The 14,884-nt window shown below is 44.2% G+C and overlaps 1 protein-coding gene across 1 annotated transcript in view; it reads left to right on the top strand.

The window, feature by feature from the left end:
• Positions 1-636: 636 nt before the first annotated feature.
• The window catches only part of iglon5 (IgLON family member 5), a 74,938-nt gene continuing 60,690 nt past the window's right edge, over positions 637-14,884 (top strand). Inside the window, exon 1 of the mRNA XM_085917555.1 lies at positions 637-745. Coding sequence (XP_085773681.1) covers positions 637-745 — 109 coding nt within the window. The remainder of the gene's footprint in view (positions 746-14,884) is intronic.

Here is a 14,884-nt window from a genome sequence, read left to right as displayed (position 1 = left end):
AAATATCGAGCAGATTTTATAGCAAACACAGAGCAGCCAGTCCTCGCTGTTGGCATTTTCCCAAACATAAAATTTTGGAAAAAAATTAAGAAAATTAGCAATTTCAAAATTGTAATGTAAATATTTTTTTGCAATTTAAATCTTAATATTAAATAACTTATTTAAAAATGGTTTTTTTTGCAAATAAAATTGTTAATTATTAATCAAATTATTACTTTCAAATTGTTTTTTTACGGCAATAAAGTTGTAACGTATTTTTCACGTGTATATTTTTAGCTTCCTGGGTGAGCGATAGTGGGCGGGGCTACCTACGGCACATCTGCGGCTCGATTCAATCAGTAGATTTTTGGCGCGCCTACTAGCATATTACTCTTTATTCATTATTATTTATTTATTTATTATTATTTATTTTTTATTATTTATTTATTTATTTATTTATTTGCCTTTACATCACCACAGCAAATTGTCATTCCAATTGAGACAAATAATGAACACATCCACCTTTTTCATTCTCATCAGCATGTTTATTCCATCACGTGTTGATGCTCACGCACTTTCATCCGTTTCCAGACCCAGCACGTACGTAAGCAGGTCTCCACCGGGCTTCATGCCCACCTCTGAGGCATTGCGGTGCAGATGGAGCCAATGTGGCCCAGAGGCTCAACCTGCCACGAGGCCACATGGCAGCAGATGTTTATCTTGGGACTGCAAGGACGACAAAACGGTGATACTGGAGCAAATTCAACAGGAAAGGAAAATAACAACGCTTAATATATCGAAGCCCTGACTGGTAATATTGTGGTGATTTTCCGATGGGCTGGGCTGCTCTTGCTATTTTTCTTTTTTAACTCTATGATCACGTTTTGTACAAATGTGTTATTTATTGGAAGGCAAAAATCGACTAGCAAACATATATAGACATATTTTTTTACAGAATCCCACATTAGGTCGATAATCTTTTAAAAAATTAAAAAAATATTAATCTGTGGCCAAATCTGCGGCCAAATCTACATTCCCTTACAAATTATTTGGTTTAAGAAAGAGATAAAAGGTGCAACGAGAACCGCAGATCAGACACAGCAGAGGTGGCGGCCTCTATTGTTCAGGCAACACAAGCAATTTTCTCTCTCCCTTTGTCGTCTTTGTGCTTTCCTGACGACAAGCTCAGTCCTGATACGCACTGTATTATTCCCTGTGCACACTTACAAGGTACTGACACGCCGGCTTCGCTCCTTTTGTGCCGACAAAGCGACATGATACGCCTCGGTCTCGTAAGAGAAGGTCTCGAACTTCAGCGTTTGACTTTGCCGATGTGGTGTTGCAGAAAAACACTGACAGGGCACTTGGCGATTTACTTTTTCTCAGAGGCTTCAATGAATATTCATGTTTTTTTTTTTTTCTGCGCCTGCTATTATAACAATTCCAATTTTCTTTCTTGTTTAAACAAATAAGACAATGCTGAATTGTCATTTTTATTTCCGCTCTGTCTTGTGTGTGATGTTAATTTTGAGCTTTAATTAGACGCTAATGTCTTCACCAGAGGCTTCTTCGTGCTGTGCGCAGATACGACGCGCTTACTTTCAACAGTGCGCCTAATGGCAACTATTTGTTTGCCCCAATGAGACAAAAAAATATTTTCTTTTTCATCTCTCTCAAAAAGCTGTTTCATCATCATTAAATCAATAGTTTTACACTATGTATGTCATTAAGTCTCAACCATGTCAATGTGTAAACAGATTTTGAATAGCTGTCCGAGGTCATGCCTGATTCACAACGTTGACATCCAGAGTTTTTAGTCAAATATTTCTGTCACGACATTGCCGACAAGACCGAACATTTTAATAGCTGTCCACTGTAGTGCCTGAATCACGACGTTGACATCCAGACTTAAACAGCTTTTGAAAAATTCTCTCGTACCATTTCCGTCAAGACACCATTTAAATAGCTGCCCACTGTCGTGCCTGATTCATCAAGACTTAAAATACTTTGGAAAACTTTTTTTTCTGTTGTGACTTTACCATCAAAACTGAACATTTAAATAGCCGTCCACTGAAGTGTCTGACACACAACTTCACATGGTACATTTTCATCAATATAGTTAGTAGTTCTTTCCATAGCTGTCCTAAGAAGCTCCTGAGTGAGGCCTAACCAGTTATCAGCTTGAGCAACAGATAAAAGAAAGCGTCACTATGGCGATCAGTCAGAAGCGAGGCCACCGATTCACTTCCTGCCGAGTCGCAAGCACGTTGATGAGGCGCGGCGCAGCGACGTTTCAAACACATCACGTCCAACCTCCTGAGCTATTATTCTGTCGGTCAGAGAACGCCACCGAACATTTCCTGGGGGGGAAAAAAACGGAGAGCAGGCTTTTTTTTTTCCCTCTTTGTCTTCTGGGAAGGACTTTTTCAAAGGTCATGGTACCCGTTGGAAAGGCGTCCCTTTCCATCAGTCGGCACTAAGCAGCCCATCACCGACCACCTACGTTCAAAGCGGCTGTCTTTGAATAAAGAAATATGAAAAAAAAATAAAAAAGACAAAACAAATACTAATAACCAAATAATTTCTAAACTATTTGCTTTAATGGCGCTGCAATAATGACTGACATGTTTTTCCCGATACAGATCAATTTAATAGATTTAATTAAAAAACGTTGCCTTAAGTGACTCGTAGCGAATGATTGTGTTGGGCTGGAAAAAATATCAACTCGGGGAAAAACATAAGCGTGTGTGAGAATCTTTTGCAATCAATAGATTTAATTATGGTGTGAACGTGTTCGTGTGATTGTCAGCAATTGATGACAATCCCGCTTTGATTTTCCTCATATTCCGGTGTAATTGCCTGTAAAAAAAAATCACACAAACTCTGACATTAGCAGCAGAGCATTTCCTCCCCGCCATATCATTATTATTATCATTATAGTTATTTCAACGACGTATTGACAAGTCTTTCCTTTTCATTCCCAAACAACCCCTTTTTAAAAGCCAGCGACTTGGCTCTCTAACGACTTCTCAGCGCCGTTCTGCCTTTCACCTTTTTGCTCCATCTCTTTTCTTTTCTATATTGATTAGCGGCTGCAAAACTGATTATTATCGTTCATGATTAGACTGCAGGTCTTTCACTTTTATATACTGCTGCATTGCTTCTGAACTACCTGAAGAGAACAGCATATGTGTCAAACAACACGGGATTTTTGAGAAAACATTCTGGTCAAAATGGTGTAAATTAAATTCTAATTAGCGCTGATGCTAACGCCACAGGATAGTTTCCCTGGCTTGTCTTGGGTCGGTGCCAATGCTAACCTTGGAAAAATAGTCTTAAGTTTTAGTAGCATTTAGCATTCATGGTTGGACCAGCCATAAGAACACATGTAGCATTAGCCTTAGCATCTGCGCTAAAATGTCTTTAATAGTAAGTTGTCGGTAACTATCATACACCAAAAGGATCGAACGAGGTTTATTGTTGTCTGCCGAGGGAAGCAAAGCAATTATTCCTTCGTCTTCTATATCACAATGTTGGCTCTGTGCGCTAACTCCATCCAATCAAAACATTGTTTGGCCATTGCGCCAAGGTTTCCGACCCCGTTTGAATAACGACTCGCGGTGGCCGATGGAGGATGAGATAGAGAAAGAGGAGGAGATGGGTGAGATATAAGCAGGATTGGCAAGGTGGCGAGACACCATTGCGGAATTGCGTCAGCGCTAACAAACGAGCGAATCAATGGTGGTCAGAATGAGAAGGCCGCCTGAATTCCCCAGTGGAACAAAAGAAAGAAACTAAGGATGACGCAACAGGTGTCGCATAGAACCAACAGAAAGCTACCCAGCATTCAATTTATTAGGTACAGTACATCTGCAAATCTTATTTGGCCCTACATAAGTGTGAGCTCGATAATCCTTCCATAATTAATCATTTATCGATTAACGACTCAGTGCCTAAAGTGCCTCGCTGAGCGCCAGCAATGCGTGCTACAGCACTCCTGATAATAACAAAGCATAGAAGTTTAGCCCGCCGACAGAAAAGTTCTGCTTTGTTACGGCTCGTTTACGCGAAGATCGATGGCGTACGTTCATGATAAATTGCACGGGGACGGCTATTGACGCGCCATCATTAAGACTTTTTTTAATTAGTCGGCTGGGAGGGAGAACGGATGGGGCGTAGCGGCGGTAGCAGAGGCCTCCGTCATGGCTACCCAATGACTGACTGCGTGCGTGTCATCTTGCGGAAATTAAAAGGAAAAAAAAAATTAACGTTTTTACAGCTTTTTTTAGGGGTGACCATTTCCCATATGCTCGCGACCCATCACGCACTTCTTTCATGGTTTTATCAATCTCCCTTACATGAATCTACCTTCATGTTTCCCGGAGATGAGGAGTTCACGCCACAATTTCCTCCCCAGCTTTTCCTCGTTTCCCCCTTTCCTTCTATCTTCCTCATCTTGCCTCATCCTCCATGTTTCTGTGCTTCCTTGCGCCACTCTGGGATGATGGAATTCAAAAGATGAGCCTTTCCAGACCAGAGGGCAACCACCCCCCCCCCCCCCCCCACCACCCACCCACCCCTTCTTCTTCAATCACACTCGGCAGGACTTCTCTGAGGCGCAGTGATTACATCGAGGGCTCGGCGGCCGTCGTCATGACAGGCGCTTTGGTTTTCACAGACGTTATGACTTTCTCTTCTTGTTTCTTTCTGTATGGCCATGACAACCGCCATTGGCATTCCGAAGCATTGGGGATGGGGGCGGGGGGGGGGGGGGGGGTTATGGTTGCCTTTACATAAAGCGTCCCGTTTCGCCAGGTTGAGCGCCGCAAGGTGTCCTTTGCGTGTTTGTCCTCACTCGAAAAGGTGCCAACGACAGACATTAAAGAGTGGAGGTCCGCTTTCTATTTTATTAATTGGGTGTGAAATGACTGTCATTCCAGTCGAGGCGCTCAAGGTGTCTCGATGACGGAGCGCTTGGCCCGAAACGTTGATAGCCTCGCTGTGCATTTAAGTGCAAACGCGGGTGTTGCCGCACCACCCGTAAACGCATTGGGGGGGGGGGGGGGCTCTCGCTTGAAGGAAATGATGGATGGCCGAGGAATCTGTGACGCGTGGTGGCTGATGAGATTTGCAAAAAAATATGATCGCGGTGGTAATCAGCTTGTCCGACGGGGAGGAAGAAATGTAGATGTGAATGTTCAAAGGTCGATGTTATGAAACGAACGTTCAAATGAGTCTTTGGCGCACCGTTTTGACATATTAAGACATTTATGGGTGGGTAGTTTGGACACAAACTGCAAGTGATTCAGTAAGCTGCGATAATTGTTGTTTTCTGTCGAGGATAAAGAAAATAAGCCTTTGTCAGTCTACATGGGTTGATGCACCTTTGGTGGTCCAAAGACAGGGATGATTGTGTGTTAGCAGGAAACAATCAAAAGACAACATTGATGCGTCATTCTGTTTTATTTTTAGCTTGACAGTGCCACTTTTGTACTCAGCGTGGGGTCAATTGATAAATCAAACTCTGTCCCCTCGGTCTCGGATAACAACCTGCCCTCCCCGTGCAGTAACTTATAAAAAGCCTTTTAGAATCTCATTTCTTAGTTCACTCAATTATAAAGCCATTATTGTCGCCGACTTGTGTAGAATGACTAGATATAAAAAAAAAAAACTCATGCAATTTTTCTTGTTGCAGGAGGAAATTACTCAGCTCCCTCCTGGGACCTCTGCATTGTTCCAATCGACTCAATTGCGTCCCCCAGCAAGGGACATCTGGAAGCTTCGTGTACACGTCATCTTGAACAGGACGCGCTTTGTCGGGTGCCTCGGCATTGTCTGAGCACAAAAAAAGTCTTTGTGAAATATTTTACTTGTATGACACGTTAGTCATATCTACAAGGGAGAAGAAGAAAAAAAAAAGACCCCCACGCCTGTAGTGCTCCTGCGGGCTCGCTGCCACAGGAAGTGCTGCGCAGCTCCCAGTAATTGTCTTGTTTTCTGAAGCAAAAAATGTAAATTTATGCCAGCACTTTGTCAAGTGTTTCTGCTTTTATCCGTGAACTTCGCTCCCGAAATAGCAAAGAATGAAAACTTTATTTGTAACATTCCTGGGGAATGTTTGGTAGATAGTAGGTCTCTGTGATGATTTGACATCGTGGGGGTTACGTTCCATTGAGTTGTAAGACCTTGTATTGTCACTCAAGATGTCATGATGCAGTACCTGTCTCTCTCTTTTTTTTCTTTTTTTTCTTTTTTTTTTTAAGTGAAACCAGTATGCTCATCCTGGACCAACCCATCTTTTGTTTGCATTGGGCCTCATCAAAAACTAAGCCCACCTGAGCCCACCTGACACATCCTTCCCTTGACTCCCCCTTGTGATCTGTTAGTACTGCAGCGCCACACGCTCACCCATAAATCACACAGCATTACCCCCACCATCCCAACGACGCGCACGACTCGCGCACGCCTGCGATTGGACAGGCGAAAACCTCCTCTCGGATCCAATGGCCCGCCTCCACCTCGCGCGCCCATTGGACGAGCCCCTCGCCTCGGAGCTGTCACTCAAGACGCCGGAGCTCCTTGTTGCGCGCCTGCCGTGCTCTGCTGCGGGGCTGAGAAGGGGACGAGGCGCGCTGCATACCAACACACACTTCCACGGGAGTACCAAAGGACCCTCCACCCGGTCTCTGACACATCCACGCCAAGTTTTTGCAACGAGAATCCCAGAGCGCGCCACACTCTGATTCCGGAATATTTGCTTTTTTTTTTTTGGCCTTTGCTGACATTTTCTAAGCGTGATAAACCGCGCGTGGAGTCCCTTTGCAACGGGAAAGACGACAAGTGGACCCGACTGATGTTCGGCGCGTAGAAGACGCTCTTGTTTGCTTGACATTTCCAACGCAGGAATATTCATTCCATCAACATAAACAGAACGAAGCGCATCGCTGGAATCCATCTCAACTCCCATCATGGGCTGCCCCGTCTTGTGGAACGCCTTGGTCGGCTTGGTCCTGGTGCTGTTGTACAAAGGTAAGTTGATGAGACGTGCATTGGGATCCACGCGTGCCATTTGCTTCATGCGTTTATATGGAAGGATGCTGCGCGCCTGTACGTGCGTGCGCGTGTGCGCGTAATTCACCAGCGCGGAGCTATGACCGAGTGCAACGAGTGGTGCATGATAAGATGTTTACTCGGAACCCAAAATAACAGACCAGAAGGGGTGGGCTTTTCTGTACGTGACATGAATGACCGCCCATCTGCATGCACAGTGCGTGCGTGCGTACGTACGTGCGTGCGCGCGCGCGTGTGTGCAGCATATACTTGTAGAGGTGGAGCGGCCAATGCAGACGACTCTGTTGTCACCTCTCAGAATCAACAAGGTCGACTGGGACAAAGAGTGACGCGTGGTGACAAACTGGACATGCAGGGGTCAAAGTTGAAATAGGTGCAAGTGGAAGGGCGTCCAAGGTGATGTTACCTGCAGAGGACTTTTGGGGGGGGGGGGGGGGGCGACACTGCACCCCGAAGACAGGCACAAATAAACTCATTAAGGCTTAGTGTTGTTTTGCAGCAATAGAATCAAATAATGGTTATCAAGTGTAAAACGGGAGGTCACATTGTGGATTCGGGTAGCTGCAGTTCTACTTGTATTCCAGTAGGTGTCGCTGATGCGTGTTTCTGAACTGTGTCAGACTGTCAAACCAAACAACAGGTAGAAGACGTAATGGCCAACTATGGATTCAGATTGCTATGCTCATGGCGATGCAGTGCCTCAACATCCCCTCAGGAGATGTTTGCAACATGTTCTATTTATATTTGAGACACTGGTCTCGGATCATTCTGGTGAGTGTCTAGCACGTAACAAGTGTCTAGCTAGATTCTAGCATGTTGTGGTCACTGTCTAGTACTTTCTAGTAAGTGTCTAAGTCATTCTGGTAATCTTCTCACACATTGTTCATTGTGTTTTGCACATTCTGGCACAAAGCGGGACAGCAACCGTACTGTAACCGTTAAGTAGAACATTGTGTGAAGCACATCCTGGTAGTCTCTAGAAATTTTAGAGCATTTCACAAACTGTCTTGTCAACTTTACCAACCCTCAAAAACCATGCGGGGGATTTTCTAACATCTCCCAATTCCTGCCAATCACTTTCTCATACCTCGGTATTCTGTTTGCTGTTTGGCATATTCCAATAACTATCTTACACATTCTTGCAGTGTGTATTCCGAGTCAAGGACATTCCGGTAACTGTATGTGCTTTTAAATAAACACGCTTACATCAATGTAAAGTGCTCCAGCATCCATCCTAACATGCTTAGTGATCAATAAAGTTTGGGATCCATTAAAGCCGTCTCCCATCCATCCTCACGTCATCCCCGAGCGCTCTTGGCATGCTGTGGGATGTCCCCACGTTTATTAGTTTTGCAAGACGTACTCAGCATGCTCAGTAATTATGCTCACGCCCCCGCGGAACTCCCTCCCACCACACACTCATGCACACATGAAAAAAAAAAAACACGCAAACACACACCTGCCGGAATTAGTCCCGCCTCCGCCCTGTGGGAAATCAGGATATAAATAAATTACCCCGACCCTTAATAACAGTAATTGATGTGTCAGTGCAATAAGACGGCGGGTTAACAACTTGCAGCAGGACTCCCGCCTCACGGGGGCAAGAATGAGCGGGTGGGTCGGTGGCAGGGTGCGACCGGTCACGCTTGACGGTGAGTAGACGGATGGCGTTGGGGGGATGCGTGAAAAAAACAACCAACTCGGGGGACGCGTATCTACAAGCACACACATTTTATTTCACCCGTCTCACTCGCCTATGTCGCTTGATGTTCGATAGATGGGTCGAGAGTGCAGGTAAGGGTCAATTTGTCATCTGTCTCATGTCTCTCTGATTTCAGCAGCATATGTGGGCTGAATTTCAGTGAGCCCAATATGCAAGCGTGGACACACACACACACACACACACACACACACACACACACACACACACACACACACACACACACATCAATGCACATTCCCCCCCGCTGGATCAAATGTGTTGGCGAGCGGAAGAAGAGGAGGGCCAAACCAGCGTCAACAGATGCCTGCTGTTGCTAATCTGGAAGCTGTTTCTTTCTTTTTTTTTGTTTTATTGCTTTTCCCTCTTTCTTCCTGCCTCCCTGTGAAATCTTCAGTTTATCTCCCGTATACGTCTCTAACGATTTTCGCCCGGTTGGCAGCTTTCATTTTTAGCGTGCCACCATTCCGAGTCAAGAGCCGCGGGGAGAAGGGTCGGCGGTTTAGCCAGCCTCGAGTGCGCTCGACATCCCAATACTATCCCCCCCCTCGTACTCCCGCCTTCGGGTGCCGCTTTTCATTGCCATTCCTTTGGCTGGCCACGCTGCAGTGCCTCCGACATCTGCTTATTCCCTTTGCCTACACGCCGCCGAGGCGACACCTTTGCCGAAAAAAAAAAATACCGCTGTGTTTTGACCTAAAACTAGAAGCCACGGGGAGCCTTGATGGAAAAATGATAAGAAAGCTCATTTATCACGTTGACAGTTTTACAAGGCGGCGCTGTCCTAGCACGACCACGAAACAAATGTCGCAGCTGCCGAGATTTCTCCATTTTAAGCGCTAATCAGTTTAAAAAGAAGCCTAGATGTTACTGAAAATGACTCAGACGCTCCTGACTCACCAGGCCTTCATATTTCGTGGAATCACTGCACTTATTAGATTAGTAAAATGAATTCCAACATGAAACTGCCACGTCTTCACTCGTGAATATTGAGCCAAGAGGACGGAATGTGTGATTTTGGTGATGACACAGACTGACATTGAACACATCCTTCTAACTTACATCCTGACAACTGTCAGAATAATTCTAGTAACTACTCTGCCTATTTAGTAACTGTCCATCAAATTCTTGTAATAACTAACTCTGAGCGAGGTAAACTCATGGCCTGTTAGCATCTCCTCCCAACCCAAGTGCCGACTGACAAGGTTAGATGGGTCGCCCCTTCACAACCCGGACCCTTTCCTCATTGTTAGCGTCATAAACAACCAATAAAGCCGCCACTTGTTTGCAGTTATAATTACCGTTATAATATACAGAGTGCAGTGTAGTGGAACGTCAGAGCCGGTTATAGCGGTTAATTGCTAGTAGCTGCTCATGACCCAGAGTCCTGGCGTCAAGACGGACCCGGATGAGAATAAGATGAATCCCGACCTAGTAAAAGTCGGAATACTAAATCAATGTAAAGCCAATTGAAGCCAGGCCTGTTCTATATAAACATGTCAGTGTGGCTATTAATAGCGCTCATCCAATAGCAATTATATGGAGACAATAAAATAAAGGCCAGGCAGCAGGGAGCCACTGCTGTGATCTTCCGCCGACGCCTTTTTGTTGTCAAAGACGGCGAGGAAGGCAATCGAGATTAGTGCAGGCGGTTAGTCCTCGGGGAGCCGCCGGGGATGGAGGTCCCGCTTCCCTCCCTGTCCTCATTACCAACAGACGAGGAAGTCGCCGGCAAAATCAATGGAAAAGGCTTAGGTGGTAATGCAGGCCGTGCCATTGCTTTTGTGTGGAGCTTTTCCTTCTTTTTGTCTCGGACCGAGTTTGGACTCGTGAGTCCTGGCCCGATGACTCACTTTGTTTTATTTGGCCTGTACAAGCTGTAGTGCTTACTGTCCAACATGTTATGATAACCATCTAGTGACTAGATTCTAGTCCATTCTGGACACTGTCTGGCGCAACTCAGTCAGTTCCAGGAATCGTCGAGTACATTCTGGTTATTGTTGGCAATTTGGGACTAAAATATGAGATTGTAAATGAACGGAGAGAAAAACAAGCATTTTATTTTTAAATCTTCAAATTTTGGAAACTCTTGAACACATTCCAACGACTGCTGAGTCAATTTTGATGATTGTCCAGCTCACTGCGGCTACTCTCGGGCACATTAAGATAACGTTATACCATACCTAGCTAACTACCTAGCGCAGTTGGCTAAGACAACCGTACTGCTGATGTGGTGTGGCGATACTCGCGTGCACCACAAGTGAAAACTCTGATACGAAGGTAGTTTTGCATCCATTGTCAACTTTTGCCGTCACACGTGGCTTTATTTGCCAAGGGCATTGTTACCATGACGACTTAGAGCGGGACAGCCTGTGGCGGGGTCCCGCGTTCCTGGAAAAAAAGAGCAGCGCCTCTGTGTTTATCGTCAACAAAGCGCCGGTGGCGAATACACCACTGGTTTCACTTCTATTCTTTTCATTGTTTGCTGCTATTTACACGGACAAAAGTAGCAGGCGCAACACGTGCTAATGTAATGGCTTCGTGTTGCGCGGGATTTTCAACCCGCCTTGACTCCAGCGAGGTGTTGGGAAAATAAATAAAAAGAGCGGGAAAACAGATCAATACATATTTCAACAGCTTCTTGTGAAGCCAAGAGAGACACACAAAGAGATGGAAGGAAATAGAAGAGTAATTGTGTTGCACATTCTCATTGTCGGGAGTGTGCGGGCGATAGAAGGATAATTGCGGCCCAGGCTTTAAGAGCTAGAGTGAAAGGGTGGAGAAGGAACACTAATGAGGAGCACATAGCAAACATGCTAGGAGAGGCTGAGCCCCCCCGCACTGTGGCATTTCATAATAGAGTACATTCTGCCAACTGTCTAGCACCTTCCGGTAATGATCGAGCCCGTTCCGGTAGCTTTCTGGTTTTATACACATTCTGGTAAGCAGCTAGTTTCTGGTAAGCGGTTAGTTTCCGGTACCAGAAAAATAGATTCTGGTAAGCAGCTAATTTGTGGTACCAGTATATGGCATTCTGTTAGGGTTAGGGGTTAGGGTTAGGGTGGCCTTGTACCGAATTGATGGGACTGGTATTTAGAACATTCTGGGACTGTGTTTTCCATTCTGGTAAGTGTAGAACATTCCATTAGCAATCTCATCCATTTTATTAGCTCGCGTTCCCATTCTGGTATCATTCCGGTATCTATTCCGTTTTTTTTTTTTTTTTTTACGGGAACGCTTTTGCACATGTGTGAGACAGTTCTATGTGCAATGAGAATAATTGCTTCCCAGGCTTTAATAGATAGTGAGCAAAAGGGTGGGTGAAGAGCAATGTTGGTTGCCGCGCTAACAAGCAGTGCAAAAAATACATTCTATGAGAGGGTAAGGCCTCCACTCTGTGGCACTTCATAATAGCGCCTGTAAGAATCTCCCACGCGTTATTCTACTTCCTGTTAGCCGCTGAGGGTACTTGGCGATAAGGATAGGACGCTAGGTTGGTGCTGGGATTGGCTTTCAGAAATAGCATAGCATTATTTGTAATTTCCACCTCATTTTATTCTATGGCCGCTGTAAAGTTTTGTTATCCATCACTACTCTACTCAATGATCTGGAAGCCTCATAAGATCATCTCTGCTGCTAACTAGAACGCTAACCGTGGACATGACACATTGTCACCCAACACAGTTTTGTAGCTGGAATAAAACGATTCGATTAATGTTGCGCCGTGAGTCTAGTCAGTGCTCGGGCAGCGGCTTTTTTGTATAACTTGATGACATTGACATCAAACCGAAAGATCTTTTTGATAATAGCTGAAGATACCACGGTGCTGGTTTGATCTTAATCTTAGTTTCCATTTCAATATAATGTGTGATTGTGTCTAGGAGAAGTCTCGTCAGCACTCGAGCCGCCTCGGCTGATCTTTGACAAATTTGTACATCGTTAGCTGCTAACTCGAGGCACAATGTCTTCTGCCGACGTTTCGATAAAACGCCTTGGCTGAACTTGTACAAACAGAGAAATGAAGGTTCTTCATTGAGATGCAAGTGCTTTTTGGATTTCAACTCAAGATGTTATTTTTCTGGCATAGTTTTGTGTAAAGTGTCAGGAAATTGTCGGACTGTCACCTACAATAGTTCTAAAAATATTGCGAGTTATTCGAGTAGGCGCTCGGGCAGCCGATCCTTTATAGCCTTTCAGAGTTTGTACAGCAAAGCAAAGTGTCCTTTGCTCACCATGCCACAGTACCATTTTTCTTTTAGCCATCGTTCCAATGTAAGGTTCAGGGGAGTGTAAGAGCCCGTATTTAGTAGCGATCGAGTCGTTGCTGGAACAGCTTCACTGACTCTTTTACAACTTTGTCCAATATCTTTATAGCTAACAAGTGAACACTTCACTGACATGACACACTGTCATCTGCTCCATTTTTGTGGCTGTAATAAAATGTTCTCATACATTCTGCACTGTGAGTCTCATCGGCACTTGGGCTACCTCGGCTGATCTTTCTTTTTTTATTTTTGACAAGCTTTCAGAGCTTGTATTGTTGTATATCAAAGCATGGGCTCTTTTGATTTTGGTTGAAGATGCCATTGAGTCAATTTGATTTTTATGCCACAAGAAAGTGTCAAGATTGTGCCCTGAGTCACAGTCTATTCAGTGCAAAAGCAACTGAGTTGCTCTTTTACAAACGAGTACATCAAAACGAGGGCACTTTTGATTTTAAATGGTAGCAAAATGGAAGTGAAGCTGTTGTAATTTTTGTGACTGTAATAAAATGTTCCTCAGCTGTGCTGTCTATTCTCCACTCAAGCAGCCTCCACTGATCTTTTCCACAAAATTTTAGAGCCTCTATATCAAAGCAAACTCCTTTGAATATTAAACCACGAGTCTCAATTTTTGATTGCGAAATGCTCTTCCCTCCATTTGCGGCATTTAAATCTAACATATATTATTTTAAACAAAAAAGAGCGACAAAATGGATGTTAGGTGCGGTTTTTATCAAAACAATTGTGCCAGCTTGAGATAGTTCATTTAATTGGCTTTGAGAGCGGGCTCATGCCGCGCTATTGTTTTGTGATATTTTGCTAATTAGATCCCGGGTTGGATAGTGCTAAAAGCCCGTGCCGCTCTTTCCAGTGAAATTCCATTAGTGCTTTGACGTGGATCGCTTCGGGTTCCAAAACATTATTCATGACACTCCGAGGATTGGTACGACACATGGTTTGCTGTAAAAACAACATCACAAAATGCACTTGTTGTGTTCTTGCTGGCTACATTTCAGTGATGACGCCAATTAAAACACTTTAGCCTAGCGTCCTTGGAGAGGTTGCTATTTACAATGTGTGGCAGCTGGGTTGGAAAGATGCAAGAGCAATGCAACATGTCCCCCAATTTGAGGAGGTTTGCCAACGCGTCCATGTGACCTTTTACACAGGTATTGGACCTTTAGTGCCGTTAAGGAATAATGAAGACGTCAGCTAAGGGCAATTAGCTGCTTAATGTCGGGCAACGGAGCGCTAATACGGCATCTTTTCGCTGACGGTTCAATAATGTATGTAGCAATGCCTGAAAGAAGTGCCCATGTTATTGACTTTGAATCCAGTTATGTTAAGTATGATGTGGTTAAAAGGTCTTCAGGACGTAGCCTATAATGCAAGCGTTAGTGTTTACGAGAGTCCTGGAAACTTGCAGGAACTTTAAAAAGTAGCATTAGCAACAATTGAAACCAACACTGTTATCTCGCGTTTTAGCCTTTATTATTATTCGGTCTTGTAAATTTGGCACTATGTGACATTTAGCGGAATTGACAATGACATATTAACAAATGATGTTGACATTACTGGCAGTAACTAATGCTATTGACATTTCTGTCACTGTCACTTTAGATGCTAAATTTGCAGTTTTGAAATTCCCAGTTTTAACATTAGCTGCATAAACATTAGTAGCAGTAACATTTGGTGTCATTGACAATATTAGTGATGATAACCTATACTGTAAAAATTTGTTTAAATGTCAGTGCTGGTAAATTGGTGGCCCTAAGTTAGTGCGACTATATTTAGTACTCACTGACATAAGCGGGATTTAAATGAGCGTCATTAACATTGACATAAGCAGTAA

This window comes from Syngnathus leptorhynchus, chromosome 8, assembly GCF_054491065.1.
Source record: "Syngnathus leptorhynchus isolate UIUO chromosome 8, UIUO_Slep, whole genome shotgun sequence".
Lineage (NCBI taxonomy): Eukaryota > Metazoa > Chordata > Actinopteri > Syngnathiformes > Syngnathidae > Syngnathus > Syngnathus leptorhynchus.
Note: the sequence above shows the minus strand (reverse complement) of the source record. Positions and strands in the feature narration are given on the sequence as shown.